The following is a 19550-nucleotide window of genomic DNA, read 5'->3' as shown; positions in this document are numbered from 1 at the left end:
TGTGTGTGTGTGTGTGTGTGTGTGTGTGTGTGTGTGTGTGTGTGTGTTGAATTGGCTATGCATCTGGCTGTGAACTTCTGGTCTTCTTGCATCTTATATCCAACATGCTGGGACTTCAGGCATAAGTTACCATGTATTATGGCCATGTCTGGTTCACATGGTGCTGAACTTCCAACCCAGGACTCAGTGCTGCTACTGATTGGCATCCTCAACGCCTGGCTGTTCTCTGGACACAGGTTTTTAGTCAGGCTGCCCTTGAACTCAAGATCCTGGCATTGTCGGTGTGCATCACCCTGTTCAGCTTGACAGAGTTTTCCTCTTTCCTTGTTCAGACATTTCCGCCCTGTTGGGAGACAGCCGATTTGGGCGTGTGTGTGTGTGTGTGTGTGTGTGTGTGTGTGTGTGTGTGTTTTCTAAAACTTGAGGTCTGCTGAGGAACAAGGGTCTGAAGAGGAGTGTGACGGGAGCTGCCGGCTCCTCCATAACCTGCAGTTTTGCAATGGGAAGGAATGTCTGTGGCATGCCAGGCATCCGGGTCTTCTGTGTCCACCCACAAAGAGCATGTGACCTTCCACTAAGCTGTGACCGGGAAGTGGAGGTAGCAGTGTGATGATACACATCTCCATTCTACTAGCCTGGGGATGTAGGGAGTGTCCGGCCTGACCTCTTCTTGGAAGCTTCCTGCACTGTGGGGGCAGGGAGGTGTCTTTTTCCATGCTTGTATCTACCTGGCTTTCCAGGTGGCTTTCTTAGAGCAGCAGGAGATTTGGGTTCCTTAATTGCTGCTGGGCCAGAGACCTGAGTGTGGAACTGGGTTTGTGTTCCTCAAAAGCACTTCCTAGAGGACAATTGGTGATTTCTGTTTCCTGCCTGCCTGGGTAGGAGGTACACACTTAACTTTCTTTCAAGCCTGGCTCTGCCTTTCTTTTGCTGTGGGACACTGAGCAAGCTCCTTGCCTCAGGATTCTGTGTTGCTAGATTTGGGATTAAAGTTGCTCTGGGACAAGGCGGGTCAGGTATGTAGAACAACCAGTACCTCATCTCCCTCCCCTCCTCAGGAAGCAGCAGTTGGTAGCTCTGGGTTTCCAGACCATCCACGTGGGAGATTGGTCAGCTTTTCAGTGGCTACATCTGTACTAGCCTAGCCTCTGCTGCTGGTCCATGTGGAATGGAGCGTGCATATCTTGAATGTCCGGAAAGCCAGGCAGCCTGCTTACCTCTTGCTAAAGCCTTCTTGAGTCCTTCTAGGTTCTCCTGTTTGAGGTGGTTCGCATGCTGCTCCCCCATAGCCAGCTTCTTGAGCCTCATAAGTAGGTGCTAAATTTTCTGGTGTGGTTTCACATGGTTCAGAACTCTGTCTCACCGAGTCTCATTTGGACAGATTCCGTGAGCAGCTGGGACTACCGTTCCCTTGCCTGGCGTCTGCCTCTTGGCTGCATTGTGCTCCCTGTGTGACTAGCACATAATAGGTAGGCAGGTAGCCGGGTGGTGGTGGCGCACGCCTTTAATCCCAGCACTTGGGAGGCAGAGGCAGTCGGATTTCTGAGTTCAAGGCCAGCCTGGTCTACAGAGTGAGTTCCAGGACAGCCAGGGCCACACAGAGAAACCCTGTCTCGAAAAACCATAAAAAAAAAAATAGGTAGGCAGGTATAATGGTGAATGAATCATCTCATCGACCCTGTCTTCTTGCGTGTGTGACCTTTATGATCTTTACTTAGAGTCTTTGCAGGACGTTTATACCATCACTTTTTAAAAAATTTTTTCTATTGATTTATATGAATACACTGTAGCTGTCTTCAGACACACCAGAGGAGGGCATCAGTTTGCATTACAGATGGTTATGAGCCACCATGTGATTGCTGGGAATTGAACTCAGGACCTCTGGAAGTGCAGTCAGTGCTCTTAACCGCTGAGCCATCTCTCCAGCCCCTATACCATCACTTCTTTCCCCTCAACTCTCTGCTGTCTCCTTCCAGTCCTCTTTCTCCCAAGAATAGAATGTGTAACTGGGCATGGAGGGACCTGCTTCTAATCTCAGCACGGGGCCAAACACAGGACCAGACTAGGCTCCTTAAAGTTCAAGGCCAGCTTGGGCTGCATAGCAAGATCCCATGTCAAAACAAAGCAAAGCGTAGTTTATAGAAGGTATCTGCTTCTTGGTTCTCCTAGCTCTTTTGCTCACCTTTGCCCTCTATTGGAGGGAATGGGTCATATGACTGTGTGGCAGTGTTTCTAAGGGCAGTCAGCGGGCTTGGTGAATCCCAGGACCTGGAGTATATTTTCTGATGGATCTCCTGACTGGGAATGATACCTGAGCTTCTGCCTGGCACTGCCAGCCTTCCTGACTGCTGAGGGACTCCCAGCTCAGAGCAAGGTTTACTTGTTGAGGCAGATGGAAGTTGGCACTAAAAGCCATCTCTGTTAAAAATGGCGTATGGACCCTTAAAGTTGACATTTGTTTTCTGTTGGCATCACTTTATGTTGTTCTTCAAGTATGAGATAGTGTTGAATGAGAATTATTTTTAATTTCAAATCAATCTGACTTTAGTCCTCTCCAGCAGTGGTGAATGGCGCCTGATTCCGAGCGATGGCTAACTCCTTAGAACATCGCTGCTGTGCAAGTGTTGCTGTCCTTAGCTGTTTGTTCGCCTGGTATAGTTTTGTTTTATCACAGGTTTCTCTGTATCCCTAGCTGTCCTGGACCTTGATGTGTAGACCAGGCTGGCCTGGCCACACATTCACCAAGATTCACCTGCCTCTCCTCAGACTGTTGGCATTATAGGGTTACGAAGCCATGCCCAGCCGATTAACCAATTTCAAAGTTATTATTTTGTGAATAGATCAGCTAGACACCGTCTTTCTTATCCTCTCCTTCCCATTTACCACTCTCAGGACAGTGCGTTGAGCACATGCCAGGCCATGGCTACCCCATCTAGTTAGTTTGTTGGATGCTAGAGTGGCGTCTCTTGTATAAATGTCTCAAGATACACCCTGTTCTCACTTCCTCAGATCCTTAACCAAAGTGAAAAATGTGTCCACAGTTACCTCTATCAGATGTAGGAACCACAAATCCCCAGTGCCAGTATTAAAGGATGTGGAGAGATATTTATATGTATATAATTAACATATATATATATATATATATATATTCAAACATCACTTGTATTTGTATATTTTTGTAGAATTTGGGGTATACCAGAGACTCCTAGGTAGTCTCGATGATGGGATGATGGTGTGAGCGCCGTCATGACTGGTGCATTTGGACAAGGATGGTTCTGAGTACTTTCCCCCCCCTCCTGCCTCAGCCCATGCTTGGTCTGTTTGGATTTCCTTCCGTGTTGCTTCTGAAGGAAGCAGACAAGTGTTGTGCAGTTTGAAACTTTCTTTTTTTCTTTTGGTTTTTCGAGACAGGGCTTCTCTGTGTAGCCCTGGCTATCCTGGAACTCACTCTGTAGACCAGGCTGGCCTCAGACTCAGATTGAAACTTTCTAATCACCTTATAAAAACAGGTGAAATGGGAGAGATGGCCTTGTGGTTAGGAGCTCTGGCTGCTCTTACAGGGGACTTAGGTTCAATTTCCAGCACTCACGTGATGGCTGTCATTCTGGCCTCTGAGTATCAGACGTGCATGTGGTACACAAATACTTGCAAGCAGAACACCCATACATATAAGCAAATATGGCTCATGCAAACAGTAAGTGAAATTAATAAATGCCTTTCCTTAGCTTAGTAAATCTAGACTGTTTCAGCATGTGATAAGCACAAGTGAGGTGTCTGCATTGTTTTCATTGGGCTGTCTGAGTATGCACTAACACTGGTGCATCTCCACCTGGCTGCGTGCGTCCTGAGTATGTAGTCCTGTGTGTGGCTACATCACTAGTCACACAGGGGGATTTGACGACCTGGAGTGCGGGTTCCTCAGCTCTGTTTACTGAGACCACAGCCTCCCTCCTTCAGCTTCTTTCTTGTTTTGTTTTGAGACAGGGTTTCTTTGTGTAGATCTAGCTGTTGTTGAACTAGCTTTGTAGACCACATTGGCCTGGAACTCAGAGAGATCTGCCTGCCTCTGCCTCCCGAGAATGATGGGGTTAAAGGCATGTGCCACTGAGATCGCCTCCCTTCTCCTCAGCTGTTTTAGTTCCTGGGCAGGGATGAGAAAGAGACCATCTACCTTGCTTGGTGTCTTAGGTCAGTTTGTTTGCTCAGGAACATTACTAGTAAGTGGTTATCAATCAGCATTCTGCTCATACAGTCTTGTAGCGGGCTCTAAGCAGTGAAAGGCTTGCCTCTGTGAACCTAGCACAGAGGGTACTTTGGCTGCACATGGTGATATCACCTTTAATCCCAGGACTGGAGGCAGAGGAAGCAGCAGAACTCTGAGTTCAAGGCAAGCCTGGTCTACATAGGGAGTTCCAGGGCAGCTGGACACACACCCCCCCTCTCTCAAAAAAGGCAGTGAGTAGGTGGGGGACACACTTACTTAAATATGGGGCAAAGCCTTTAATCATTGGTCCTAAAGCTGGGCTGGGGGTGAGGGAGTTTCTGTGTGTGTAAGGAACATTAAGGAATAAATCAAGCAATAAATGAAGACCTTGTCTTTATCTTTTCATTTAGTGGAATAGAAGATGAACTCAACTGAATTCAGTGAAGATGTAGAAGAAGGTAAAAACAAAAAGTTTTCAATTGAACATTTTTGAATAGGTTATACATTCATACAGTCCCAAATTTAAAAAGTATCTAATAAAAAGTCTTCCTGCCCCTGTTGGCAGCCCCTCTATCTACAGGCCTGTTTCCAGTTGCCTTTTAAAAGTACAGAAAGGCAGTATTTAGGGGTGGGGGGCGTGTAGTTCAGTTTAGAGTCCTTGGCTCTGGGTTGGTTGGTTAGATCTTTCACACATTTATTACCCACTTATTCCCCCCCCAAAGGACATACTGAATTTTAAATTCACATACTGAATTGACACGTGATCGGACTGTACCGCATTGGCAGGCAGTAGGGAGATCCTGTTGCTGGAAGTGCCGGTCAGCGACGTCCTTACTGACAATGATAGAGGGTAGTCCCCACACAGCTATCACTAGAACCCTGCCGCCCTCCCAGCGGCCCTGGCTTTCCCTACTGAGCCCCCCATTTCTTCTCTGCCATAGTTCTAAAAAATAACCCTGTGAAGGTAGAGAGCGGCGATGCTGCGCTGGACTGCTCCCGGAACTCCAGGGCCTCTGAGAAGCACCCTCTGGACAGCGTCCTCACTGCCCTCCACGATTCCAGCAAGCGGAAGCAGCTGGGCAGCGACGGCCAGCCAGACTCTGTCCCCAGTGTGAAGAGGAGGCGGTTGATACCCGAGGTGAGGGCCTTACTCCCTCTGGTCCTAGGTGAATCTCTGCACTTGTGAGCATCTATCTGGCCAGGCGTTGATTCTTGGGTCTAAGAGAAGGGTTTCACTTATGCTGTCTCACAGCTAGCTTCCCTTTTTAGAAGGTAGTCAGCTGAAATACTGTGTCCTTAGCACTGAGAGCAGAGCCTTCACAATACAAGCATTTTGAGTTCTTTGTTTTTTTGCTGCCTTTTGGGATGTGGGGAGTTTTTTGTTAATGGCAAAACGTGTTAACAGTTGCCTACCATGGCTGTCTGGGCAAGGCTGATCCTGGGCAAGCTGGGGCAGTGGATCTTTTCCTAGATTAAGACCATCATTTATAAATACAAAGGGATTGCTCCTAAGAAACTCTCAAGTGACTCTCCTTTCTTCCACAGTTTCTTTCTCTCTCTTTTGAGACAGGGTCTCTAGCCCTGGTTATCTTCACACTTACAGAGATTCATTTGCCTCTTAGGACTGCTAAGTTCAAGGACTGTGTCACAGTGCCTTGGCTGTCTGTGTCTTTACTTAGTCCTAGAGATCAGCCTTTGTGCTGGGCGTGCTTTACCACCGAGCCACACCCCAGGTCTTTGTGTACTTATTTTATTTGAGACAGTCTCCTCAAGTTGCCTACTCTGGGCTTTAACTTATTTTATAGCCCAACAGACCTGGAACTTGTCACTCTCCCGCCTCAGCCTCCCGAGTGGCTGGCATTACAGGGCTGTGTCACTTGGTTCACTTTGCTACATTTCCTCCTTCCTCCTTCTTGGCAGAATTTTGCCACTTTAGCTGGCCTGGACACTCCTTACAGACCAGGCTGGCTTCAGACTTGGAGAGCACTTCTTGCTTCTGCCTGCTTTGTTGGAATTTATACTACTGCACCCAGCTGTGCCATTTTGTAAACTCGGGAGCCTCCAACTCCTGACTCAGACCCAGGGTCCCCCCAGCCCTTTCATCCTGTCTCTCCTGGTTCTTAGTCCACTGTGACCTTGGTACAGGGTCTCTTTCCGCCATACCTCTGATTCTCTGTGAACCCACACCTCTAAGGTGTGAGCAGGACACCCTTAATTCTTTCCCAAAGCCCTCCAGCCTTTTCTCCTGGCCCGTCTCTATTCATCTCTGCCACCCACTGACTTGCAAAGTACCTTCTACTACCTGATGAAGTCTGCCAAACACAAAGAAATAGAATCACTAGGAAAACCCAAACTCGGGTTCAGCGGTTAAGAGCACTCACTGTTCTTCCAGAGATCCTGAGTTCAATTCCCAGCAACCACAAGGTGGCTCACAACCATCTGTAATGGGATCTGATGCCCTCTTCTGGTGTGTGTGAAGAGAGTAGTAGTGTACTCATATACATAAAATAAATAAATACATTTCTTAGGGGGAGGAAAAAAACCAAACTAGGATATAACTGGAAATGAAAACCTTAGGACACCAAAGACCTCAGCAACAAGCCCAGCCGCAGAGGCATGGAAGGTTCCTGCTGTATTGAACTTGACTAAGGGCTGAGAGAATGGACAGAGGCATATCTGCTTCTCACAGCCTGCAGGTAAAATGTACTCCATAAAGTACCAGGCACTGAGGAGTGAGGCTGAGGTGGGTATCTAGCCTAGGATGGAGTCTCCTATGGTCCTGCAAACACTTTACATTCTAGAAAAACATTTTCCCAGACTCCCATACCTAGCTCCAGATCTTCTGCCTTTAGCCCCACCCCCTTGCCATCTTGCTCTTTGGTTTTGGAAGAGCCAGATATACATTCTAACCTGTATGTGCTCACAACCTGGAGTTTTTCATCCTCGGAGCACCAGGGATTCATCTCTTTCCACTTCACCTTCCCCCTGAGACAGGGTCTCATGCTGCTTGGGTCAGCCCCGAACACTGTGAAACAAAAGATGAAACTTCTGTCTCTGGAGTGCTGGTCCATAGGTGTGCACCAGCATGGCTGGTTTATCAGTCCTGGGATATCGGTGTACTGAGCTACATGCCCAGCTGTGAAGAGACACCATAACCAAGGCAGCTCCTGTGAAAGGAGGCGTTAAGTTGGGAGCTGGCCTCAGTTTGCAGACCATTATCATCATAATAGTAAGGTGTATGGATCCAAATGGCAGTCACTGGAGCAATAGCTGAGAGCCGTAGCCTGCTCTGTGGTGGTGGCGGTGGTGGCGGTGGTGGTGAGGGAGCTGGCACCAGCTTTTTAAATCTCAAAGCCTACCCCTTATCCCCCCAGCAACACACTTCCTCTAACAAGGACACACTTCCTAATCTTTGAATCCTGCCACTCTCAGGTGACTGGTATATGAACTATGTCTGGGAGCCATTCCTATTCAGACGACCACGTCAGCCCTTAGTAACTTCTTTTTTTTTTTTTTTTTTTTTTTTTTTTTTTTTTTTTTGGTTTTTCGAGACAGGGTTTCTCTGTATAGCCCTGGCTGTCCTGGAACTCACTCTGTAGACCGGGCTGGCCTCGAACTCAGAAATCCGCCTGCCTCTGCCTCCCAAGTGCTGGGATTAAAGGCGTGCGCCACCACCGCCCGGCCCTTAGTAACTTCTTATAGTACTCTTTATATAGATGAGTCTCATTACGTTTATACCTAAGCCTTTCTTTTCCATTTACTCGTGTGTGTGTGTGTGTGTGCGTGTGTGTGTGTGTGTGCCCGCGTGCCCTGATGGTCATGGAGAGGGGGAGAGGACAACTTGGAAGGGGTTGTTCCTCTTTTTCCACCAAGTTCTGGGAATGGGATTTAAATCATTAGTCTTTAAGGCAGGCACCTTTACATTTTATTGATTATAGTTTATATGTATCAGTTTTTTGCCAGCGTGTGTGTCTGTATGTTTTCTGCTCTAGGGGGCCAGAAGGGGGCACTGGATCTCTTGGAACTGGAGTTCCAGAAACCAAAGCTTGGTTCTCGGGAAGAACTGCCAGTGAATTGTTCTTAACCGTTGAGCCATCTCCCCAGTACATGAAAACATTTTAACTGCTTCCTGTATCTTCAGTTATCTTTCCTTGTTTTATTACGTTAGTACGGTGTTGAACAGAACGAGGAGAGGAGACATTGTGTTTTCTTCCAAATGATATTAGAAGGTTTCTCACTGTAGACTATCAGGCTAGTAAGCAGAGGCAGGAGAATCATAGGGCAGCCTGGGGTACACAGAGCAGTGTCTTCATATTATAAAGGGCAGCCTGGGGTACACAGCCGTGTCTTCATATTATGAAGGGCAGTCTGGGGTACACAGACCCCCACAACCCTGACCCAGGACCTCATGTGATCCCGTCCAGACCGGCTCATTTAGCACTGTAGCTTAAGCAGCCAAGAACAACCCTGACCTTGAGTCCTGGCTTTCCTGCCCCTACGTCCAGAATGCTGGGTTATAGGCTTACACCTAGACAAGTGTTTATAGAATGTACCTCTGCATTCATCTGGGCCAATCGGCTATAGTTGTAGAAGACTACTAATTACTGATTCATTTTCCTATTATGTTCAGCTACATTCAGATGGTCTGTTTCTTTTTTTTTTTAATTTTTTTTTTCTTTTTTTTGGTTTTTCGAGACAGGGTTTCTCTGTGTAGCCCTGGCTGTCCTGGAACTCACTCTGTAGACCAGGCTGGCCTCGAACTCAGAAATCCGACTGCCTCTGCCTCCCAAGTGCTGGGATCAAAGGCGTGTGCCACCACCGCCCGGCGGTCTGTTTCTTGTATATATTAATTTTAACATATTGTGTCTTAAGGAATTGATCCATTTATTCTGTTATTGGATTGTCTCCTCCCAAACTATAACTATAGCACAGTATTCCTTTATCATCCTTTCAATGGCCGTGAGATCTTTAGTGATGGCTTTCTGTTTTTTAATTTTTGGTCTCATATCATTCAGGCTGGTCTCTAATAACTCACTATTCACGAAGATTGACATTGAACTCCTGACTCTACTGATGTTACCTTTCAAGTGCTAGATCATAGGTGTGTGCCAACATGCCCAGCCTTAGATCTGTCTTTTGTAATGTATACTTTCAGAGATGCATATTTCTATACTTTCTTCAAATTGATAAGTTGTATTTTCATTTAGTTCAAAATATTTTTAATTTCCCTTTGTGATTTCTTTTTTGATCCCTATGTTATCTTTGGCCTTTGTGTTATTAACTTTGAATATTTATTTCCAGCATTGAAGACTGATCATAGCCCCTCATACATATTAAGGAAGCACTCTACTGCTGATGTGCACCCCTAGCCTCAGTCTGGTTCATTGAGTCACATGATAGTTTTTGTTTGTTTGTTTGTTTATTTTTTGTTTTTTGTTTTTTGTTTTTTTTTTTCCTGACAGGGTTTCTCTGAGTAGCCCTGGCTGTCCTGGAACTCACTCTGTAGACCAGGCTAGCCTCGAACTCTAGAACTCAGAAATCTGCCTGCCTCTACCTCCCAAGTGCTGGGATTAAAGGCGTGCGCCACCACCACCCGGCCACTTGATAGTTTTAATTATCAACTTGATGATCTATAATCACCTGGGCAGGTCGTCTCAAGGAGAGATCTTCTAGATTAAGTTGGGCCTGTGGGAATGTCTGTGGGATGTATCTTAGTTATGTTAATTGCTGTGGGAAGAACTGCCCACTGTGAGTGGCACCATTCTCTAGGCAGCAATAGATACCAAACTGTATAAGTGGAGCTAAGACTTCAGGCGTGTATTCATTGCTCTCTGTCCTTCATTATGGACGTGATATGACCAGCTTCCTCCAGCTCTTGACTTCTGTGCTGTGATAAACTATCACCTGGAACTGTGAGTTTAAAAACAAACCACAAAGAATCTTTCCGCTAAATTGTAAAAGGTTACTTTGGCAATTTCTCTCTCTCTCTTGTTACATTTAGGTAATATGTTACCACTGTTGCCAGTTTTCTCTCAGCTAGCTAGTGGGCAAGCCTCTGAGCAAGGCAGCTTCCCATATTGCCTTAGCAGTGCTGTGATTATGGAGAAGACTGTTCAGCTTTTCTGTGGGTTCCAGCAGCCTAGAAGTCTTTGTCAGGTGTTCACAGCTGAGCGTTCCCCTGGCCCTGTAATTGATTCCTGTTTGCTGTTTTTGTCCTTACGGATGTCTTAAAGATTTTTTGTTTGTTGTGTTGTTTTGTGGTTGTTGTTTGGTTTAATGTTTGTTTTCTGGAATAGGGTTGTTTGGTGTTTTGTTTTTCAAAACAGGGTTTCTCTGTGTAGCCCTGGCTGTCCTGGAACTCACTCTGTAGACCAGGCTGGCCTTGAACTCAGAAATCCACCTGCCTCTGCCTCCCAAGCGCTGGGATTAAAGGGGTATACCACCACTGCCTGGCTGGTTTTGTTTTTTGTTTCTGTTTGGTTTGGGTTTTTGAGACAGGTTTTTTCTGTATTGTTGCCTTAGATGTCGGGAAACTCAATTTGTAGACCATACTGGCCTTGAACTCAGAGATCTGCCTGCATCTGCTTCTCTTAGTGCTGGGATTAAAGGTCTGCACCACATTGGCCCACCCAGAACAGGGTCTTTCAGTGGGGCCCATGATGGCCTTGAACTTGCTCTACACAGAACAGCTTAGTATTTACAATGTTCTGCATGTCTTCAGAGTATTAAGGTTATAGATATTTGTCAGGATGCATGACTCCTTTTAGGTTTTGTGTGTGTTGGGGGGGAATATTTTGTTTTTTGAGGCATGGTTTCATCATATAGTCTGGCTGGCATCTACTGCCCTCCTTGGTATATGCTCACTATGTAGACCAGGCTAGCTTAAAAGTCATAGAGCTCAACCTGCCTCTGCCTCCCCAGTGCTGGGATTGTTGTTGCTTTTAATTGAGCATTTATATGATTTCATTTTCTCTCTTTTATCGTACCAACTCTTTTTCTCCCCAATGGTGCCTTAGAATGCAAGGAACACTTAAAGCTTTTTTTTTTTTAAAGGATTTATTTATTTAGTTTACAGTGTTCTCCCTGCATATATGCCTGCAGGCCAGAAGAGGGCATCAGATCTTATTATAGATAGTTGTGAGCCACCATGTGGTTGCTGGGAATTGAACTTGGGACCTTTGGAAGAGTAGGCAGTGCTCTTAACCTCTGAGCCATCTCTCCAGCCGCACTTAAAACTTTTAAAGAGTATTATTCATTGTCAGTAGCAGGAGTGCAAGTGCACACGGGCACTCATGCATGTACACACGGATGGTGTGTTAGGTAGATGTGAATACATTTTGTCTTATTTTTACACTCATTGTGTGTAAATGGGTTACATGTTTTGGCATCAGAGGGCAGCTTGCAGGAGTAGATACTATGCTTCCATCGTGTGTGTTCTTGGATTAACACTCACTACTAGATGGGCAGGCTAACATCCTGCTTTGCTCTCAGTATAGCAGACCTGCGCTGCTCCTCTGTCCTCAGCTCGAGGTCCTGCCGTGTGGCACCCCCAGCCACCCGGCTCCCTGTGTGGCTGGAGTCAGGTCTCACAGGCTCCGATAAAACCGGTGCAGAGGAATACACAGTGCTCCAGAACATTCCAAAGTAGTTCTGTTTTTAATTCCACTGTCATGGTTATGAAGGAATTTTTCTCTGACACTTACTGAAGACCTAGGACTTTTGAAGGTAAAACCCACAAAAATATGGATGAGTTCTGACAGACCTGCTGGAGTGTTTTAACTCTGAGGCTTGTCCCCCTGACTCATCACTCTGCCTTCCCATCCTTGACCTGTTTCCCTGGAGATCTCTGTGCTTGGCTGTCCTCTGTGTGGCTGTCATCCTCTGTGCTTGCTCTCACAGTTTCAGGGGTGACTGCTGATCCCGTTCTCTCTCTGTCTGGATCCTTGGAAGGTTCTTTGGTTCTAGTTTGTTCAAGTTGTTTGCTTCTCAAAATGAGGTAGGACTTCCAAGCTCTTTGCATGGAGATCTGGATTTCCAAAAGCACCCTGTTCCTTCTTATGACCAAATAATAAATCGTTTATTGTGTAGCTGGGTCTCATTTTCTTTACCCATTCATGGACTGATGGACATTTGGATTGGTCCCGTTTTGTAACTGTCAGGAGTGATACTTAAGACAGTATTTTAGATTTTGTGTGAGTGTGTGTGTGTGTGTGTGTGTGATGTTTGCATGCTATTGTTCAAGAATGGGGGCCTCTGTGTTGGAAGTCAATGGACAACCTGGTGGTGTGTCTGTCCTCATCTTTCACCTTGAAACAAACTCTCTTCCTTGTTCACCTCTGTGTGCAACAGGCTAGCTGACCGAGAGCTGTCCGTCCTCCATCTTGTCTTAGGAGCAGTGGTATTTCACACATCTCCTCCTGTATTTAGCTTTTGATAGGTTCTGGGGATCCCACCTCAGCTCTTCACAATCCCACACCCACTGCGATGTCTCCCAAGCCTGAGGGAGACATTTAAAAAAAAAAATCTGTAATGCTCATAAAAGGAAATTGAATTTTTTTCACATCTTTAAGCATTTTGTTTGTTTGTTTTGTTTTTTGTTTTTTGAGACAGGGTTTCTCTGTGTAATCCTGGCTGTCCTGGAACTCACTCTATGGACCAGGCTGGCCTCGAACTCAGAAATCTGCCTGCCTCTGCCTCCCAAGTGCTGGGATTAAAGGCGTGCACCATCATGGTTCACTGCCTTTAATTTCTTCATCAGCCTCTTAAGTGCTTAACTTGTATACATCTGTGGCTGGCTGGTGCTTGCTTTTTTGAAAGTTTGTGGAAATTTATGTGTCAGTAAATCATTATTCTCAGAACCTTCATGACTTGAGAACAGCTATTGAGGTTTTTGATTGTAGGCTGAGTTTCTGAAATAACACCAGTCTAGGTCAGATAGGGTTGATGCTTGCCCTTTTCCTGGAGTTCCTGAGCCTGTGCTAGTGGGGCCAGGCAGGGAGCATAAGATCTCTTAGCACTTTGACCATCTGGGGAATGACTGTCTTCACGTGCCTTCTGCAGTTATCAGGGAAACTAGCATGGACTCCCTAGGAAGCTGTTTGGTGCCTTCTCAGACATCTCACATCTCTGTGCCACCCCCAGTCAGCACAAGTGGTTACTCATTGCTGTCTTCTACTCTGTGGAAGGAGGCAAAGCAGGGACTGTGGAAAGTTGTGTCTCTCTGAAACTTAGCGATGCTGACCCCTCGTGTGAATAGTGTTTAGCCTACATGTATGTGTGTTCATCGTGTGCACACCTGGTACTTGTGGAGCTCAGGAGAGGGTGTCAGATCCCCTGGAACTCCAGTTATAGACAGTTGTAAGCTGCCATGTGGGTGCTGGAACTTGAACCTAGGACCTCTGGAAGATCAGCCAGTGTTCTTAACCACCCAGCCATCACTCCAGCCCCCTGATGCTTTTGGAAAAATCTGACAAAGACTGTGGGAAGGACTGACTCTGCCCTCCCTGGAATGGGCGTGGCAGCACAGCTAGAGTGTTTATTGGTAATCATATTTGTTCTCTCTCTCTTTTCTTTTTCTTTTTCTTTTGTTTTGCTTTTCCAGACAGGATTTCTCTGTGTAGTCCTAGCTGTCTTGGAACTCACTCTGTAGACCAGGCTGGCCTTGAACTCAGAAATCAGCCTGCCACTGCCTCCCGAGTGCTGGGATTAAAGGTGTGCGCCACCACCGCCCGGCATCATATTTGTTCTTAATGTCTTTCATTTAGTGTGTGTGTGTGTGTGTGTGTGTGTGTGTGTGTGTGTGTACACCAAGGTATATAGCATGTATGTGGGGGTCAGAGGACAGTTTTAGGAGTTGGTTCTTTCTTTCCACCGGGTGGGTTCCAGGGAAGAGTTTGGGTGGTCAGGCTTGGTGGCACAGCCCTTTACCTGCTGAGCCAGCCTCGCGAGCTCGGTCATCATCTCTGTTCACATAAGGGGAGATGGCAGTCAAGAGTTGTCAGGCAGAGGCTAGCTCTGTTCTCCCAGGGCCGTTTGTGTGGCTGGTCTTTTAGATGGAGAACAGAAATGCTGTCTGTGACTGCCGAACAAGCTGGGGGCTCCTAAGGTGCCTCACAGAAACAGGGGCAAATGGGGATTGCAGTTCTTCCCATTAAAAACAGGAAGGCCGAGAGCTTTGTGCCACCAAGCCTGCCCTGTCAGGAGCTGGTGGGATGTTGCGGGCTGCAGGGGTGCCTGAGAGGGGTCACAGGAGTCTTAGATGAAGACTCCTTCCAGGTTCTGTGAGCAGTATCAGGAAGGCCTGGAGAGAAAGCACCAACTGAGGAGTCTGAGGTGACTCCCTCGAGTGCGCCCAGGGTCTTGGCTAGTTCCCAGGCACTCGGGTGTTTCTATCAGCTGCAGGTAGAGTAAACCCAAGAGACCTGTCACTAAGTGGGTCTGGGCACTTGTGCAAGGTGTATATGTATTGCCCTCAATGCTGTGATTCCAGAAGAGTGATGTCAGCCTCCTGCCGCATCACGTGGCCTACACTTGAGGTCACGTTCATTTTCCCTTCGTGCTTCCCCTCAGACATGCTGCCTTCTTGGCCTTCCACTTGGCTGACTCCCTGGACAGTGTTTAAGCTCATCAGTCACCCAACTGAAATCAGTAACTGCTCTGAGATCTGGGTCTGATGGTGATGACGGGTACTTACCGCTCTGGTGGCCTCCCCTGGCATCTCCCCAGGATGTCTGCTGCCTGTCACTTGCATGGAAGCATTGGCCTCTTAGTTCCACTCTCCAGCTGAGGTCTTCAGGCCTTCCCTTGTGAATGAAATCCCATCAAGCTAGATACTGGCACCAGCCGGAGCTGTGCCACAGAGTTCCCATATGTCTGGAAGATGCACCTTGGAGAGTCGGGAACTGTCAGGCAGATACTGTGTGCCAAGTAGCACAGATTTAAGGATTTCTTGATATTCCTAGACAGCTGAGCAGAGATTTTTATCATCAGCAGTAAACACAGCCAGCGCATCATTGACTTGGCAGCGTTTGTGGAATTAGTTGAGCACAGAGTTGATGGGACCCCAGTGTAGGGATGGCTGAGACCCTTCCCTCTGATGCTTGTGTTTGTTGAATTGTGTGTTCAGGGTTTCTGTGAGTGAAGAACATTGCCCTCTATTGGGACTCTTAGCTTTTTATTAAGCAGTTTAGTAAGAAATAGAGTTTCTACCATGCTTGGTAGGAATGGCGACATTTTTGTTAAAAAGACTAAGACTGGGTTGAGAACTGTGGAGGGAATCTCCAGCTGGGTATTCTCACATCCTGCATAGGAATGTGGGAGAATCGAGAGATTGAAATCAAGGTTGGTACTAGTCATTCTCCGTACCTCTCTTCCATATTGTCTGGAAGGCAAGTCTCCCTCCAGACCACTCACTGTACAGTAAGTGCTCCTCTGATGACCTTAATGCAAAGTCCTATTTCATCTGTGCCAGTGGACGTACTTGTCAGGAACAGACATTCAAACGTTAACCCACAGGCCGAGTAGGTACCTTTACTCCCAGCACTAGGGAGGCAGAGGCAGGCTAGCGTTCCAGAAAGCCAGGGTTATACAAAGAAACCTGTCTCAGGAACAAAACCAAGCCAAACAAGTCACTCTGTAGCGCTTACAGTTAACTATAGTTAATTATTATGACTACGAACTCGAAATCTTCCCTGTTGTCAAAACCTCATAGTAATCTCATGACCTGTGAAACTTACCATTTTAAAGTTTTATTTTTATTATTTTTAATTGTGTGTGTGTGTGTGTGTCTGATCTCCTTGGAGCTGGAGCAGTTAGTTGTGAGCTACTTGAAGTTGGTGCTGGGAACCAAACTCGGGTCCTCTCTCTGCAGGTGTGCTCTTAAGTGCGGAGCTGTTGCTTCAGGCACACCCCTGACCTCCAAAATTATGTTGATGCAATAGAACTTAAGATGTAAAATTGCTAAAGATCTAATTTGGTCTACAGAAATGGACAAGTGAGGCATAAGAGTTTGCTAACCCCAAACCTATCAGGAATGAAGGTTCTTATTCTTTTTTTTTTTTTTTTAACCTTCATACTTACTTAGCTTTCTGACTCTGCTTGTGCCTTTAAGGCTTTCGTGCTGATTTTCTATTACTGAATAAAGAAAGCATCCTGCCTCAGATACACTGAGCCCACAGGGAACCACCATAGGCCTTGCTCCTGCATTGTTTGCTTTTGACAGTCTCATGAATACGTCAAGTCTCTCAGCACGAACCCCTGGAAATCTCCCTGAGCACATGCCCGTTAAGAGTTTTGTGCTAGCCGGGTGGTGGTGGTGCACGCCTTTAATCCCAGCACTTGGGAGGCAGAGGCAGGCGGATTTCTGAGTTCGAGGCCAGCCTGGTCTACAGAGTGAGTTCCAGGACAGCCAGGACTACACAGAGAAACCCTGTCTCGAAAAACAAAACAAACAAACAAACAAAAAAAAGAGTTTGGTGCTTTCCCAACCTTCTTGGTACTGAGGTAAACAGTCCCATTTCCAGGCCTTCGAGGCAGCCTAGTTGTAGGAAAGCCCATGACGACATGTCGAACGCTGGACCGTCCTGAGTGCCTCTTAGTTCTGCCTACCCTTTTCTGACTGTTTCTGCTTACCACTCTCCTCCTCCTCCATCCTCCTGTTCTTTCTCCCGGCCTCCCTTCTATCGCCTCTCTTCCTTTCATGTCTTTGCAGTATAAGATTGGGTCTCATGTAGCCCACGTAGGCCTGAAACTGTCTACATAGATGACCTGACTTACTGCCGACCCTCTTGCTTCAGCCTCACTAGTATTTGTACTGCAGGTAAACACCGTTGTGTTCAGTTGTATATGGTGCTGGGGGCCCCACCCTGGCCTTTCTGTGCAGTTGGCAAGAGCTATCCCACTCCAATCCTCTCACCTTTTTTAAACAAAACAAAACAAAAAAACCCCCAAAAACATGATCTTACTCTGTAGCCCAGGCTGATCTGGCATGCACCACCACTGCCTGACTTAGTTTCTCTGTATAACCCTGGGTGTTCTGTACCTTGCTCTGTAGACCAGGCTGGCCTCAGTCTCAGAGATCTGCCTGTCTCTGCCTCCCAAGTGCTGGGATTAAAGGCTTGCAGCAGCAGCACTGCCACCCAGGTGTGTTTCTTACTATAGTGTGAAATCAAATCGTGAAAATAGGAAAGGACCTGTATCAGGCAGCTCACAACCGCATGTGATGGTAAGCAGGTCTCTGAGCTCTGCAGGCCCCTGGATTCACATGGTCATACCCATACACAGACAAACACATACACAGGATTTAAAAATTAAATATTGCTTTATCTTATTTACATGTACAGGTGTTTTTCCTGCATGTACCACATGTGTGTCTGGTGTCTGAAGAGGTCAGGAGAGGGTGTCAGATCTCCTGAGACTGGAGTTTCAGATGGGTATGAGCCATCATGTGGGTGCTGGGAACCAAACCTGGGTCTTCTGGAAGAGTAGCCTGGCCTCTTAACCAATGCACTATCTTTCCTAAAAGTAAATAAATATATTTATTTAAAATAAAATGTTGCTGGGCAGTGATGGTACACGCCTTTAATCCCAGCACTTGGGAGGCAGAGGTAGGCAGATTTCTGAGTTCCAGGACAGCCAGGGCTACACAGAAACCCTGTCTTCAAAAACAAACAAACAAACAAACAAACAAACAAACAAACAAAAAATGTAAAAGAGATGGGTTTAGCTCTGTGGTCGAGCGCTATGGTAGCTTAGTGATTCAAGTCTAACATGCCTGAGGCTCTAGATTTAATACCTGTCCTCCTGGGGTTAGGGAAAGAAGTCTTCCTCCCTTTCTGGCAAATAGACAAGTAAAAGAACTCTGTAAAGTGTTTTTAATCCCTTTCTGCTCAATCTCTTTATAGTCCTTCCTAGTCAAACTCCTGAGAGCTGCCTTCAGTGTGCCTTACTCCTGTGCATTGAGAACTTTGTTAGTGAGAGCGGTCGTGACATTGTAATAAAAGACTACAGCATTACTTCTCCTGTGCTGAATGCCCGCTTAATCCAATCTTGTAGTAGGAGATATTTGTTAAGTACTTATGTTATTGTGCTTGGTGTGTATCTCATTGTATCTCAAAACTACCTTGTGCAAGACATAGAAGCTGAGGCCTGAAAGGTCACACAGGGGAGGCCCTGTGCTTATCCCACCCCAAAGACAGAGGTCTTTGGAGCTTCCTAAAGCCAGTAGGGCGTGTGCGTGTGGGTGTGCATGTGCGTGTGTGTGTGTGTATGTATGTTTTGCCTGACCTCTCTTTACTGGAACTCTTTACAAGAACTGAGGTCTTGAGTATATTTGGCAAGCATTCTACCACAGTGTTCCACCCCTAGCTCCCAGGGGTCCATGTCTTAGGCAGAGATTGGACAGTGGTAAAATATCTGCCCTAGGCCAGGAGATGGTGACACATGCCTTTAATTCCAGCACTTGGGACGCAGAGGCAGGTGGATTTCTGTGAGTTTGAGGCCAGCCTGGTCTACAGAGCTAATTCTGGGACAGCCAAGCCGCCCGCCCCCTCTCCCCCCACACACCCACACTGTCTTTTACTTTGCTCAGTTAAGGGGTAGATCAGAAATGTCACACACGCTCCATCATTCAGTGGGTGGGGAGAGAGGAGGAGTCACCAGGAAGGAGCAGAGAGGGATGCAGATCACACATAACCTCTCCCTCCATCCAAGAAAGAGAGCCCTCTGCTCTCAAGAAGTAAAACGTTAGAGGATAGATGCCGCCGACCTCTGTGTTAGCCTGTACAGATCCACCACGAGCGTCACTTGGCCAGCGTCATGGGCATCATCATCAGAAACCCCTTTGTGTTCCTGACCCTGTTACTCAGCAAATGGAGGCAGGAGGAGAGGGAGACCCCCATCTGAAAATGAAACAAAACCACCACCAAAATAAGGAAGGAAAGACTCCTCCTGGGTGGGGGTGAGGTGTAGCTCATGGTAGACATATGTAAACAGCCCTGGGTTCAATCCCTGGAAGAATAGGAGTCTCTTCAGGTCTCTCTCCTGTGAGTTGAGTGATTTGTTTTATCTTAATGCGGGTCCAGGAAGTCCCTCACTCATCCATATGTAGTAGGCACAGGAAGCTCAGAGCACTCTGTTTTGTTGGAGCTGCCTTACTGCCTTCACCTGGGTGGGTAAACCTTATCTCCTGAGTATCCTCTTATCCTGTGTTTGCTTAGGCTACCAAGAACTCACATTCAGTTTTGTGCTGGAATTGGTGATCTGAACCAAACAGTGAGGTCCGGAACAGTGACGGAGCCTGCCCTGAGCACAGCCTCTGCAGGGCAGCCTGAGCACAGCCTCTGCAGGG

General features: G+C 46.8%; 1 protein-coding gene across 1 annotated transcript in view; it reads left to right on the top strand.

The window, feature by feature from the left end:
* Bend3 (BEN domain containing 3) overlaps nucleotides 1-19550 on the top strand; it is a 33170-nt gene that overhangs the window by 10284 nt on the left and 3336 nt on the right. The window contains exons 2-3 of the mRNA XM_028769095.1: nucleotides 4615-4662; nucleotides 5146-5342. Coding sequence (XP_028624928.1) covers nucleotides 4626-4662; nucleotides 5146-5342 — 234 coding nt within the window. The 5' untranslated portion in view covers nucleotides 4615-4625. The remainder of the gene's footprint in view (nucleotides 1-4614; nucleotides 4663-5145; nucleotides 5343-19550) is intronic.

The sequence above is a fragment of the Grammomys surdaster genome, unplaced genomic scaffold (genome assembly GCF_004785775.1).
Source record: "Grammomys surdaster isolate TR1022 unplaced genomic scaffold, NIH_TR_1.0 190, whole genome shotgun sequence".
NCBI classification, from domain to species: domain Eukaryota; kingdom Metazoa; phylum Chordata; class Mammalia; order Rodentia; family Muridae; genus Grammomys; species Grammomys surdaster.
This window is presented reverse-complemented; position numbering and strand designations above follow the sequence as displayed.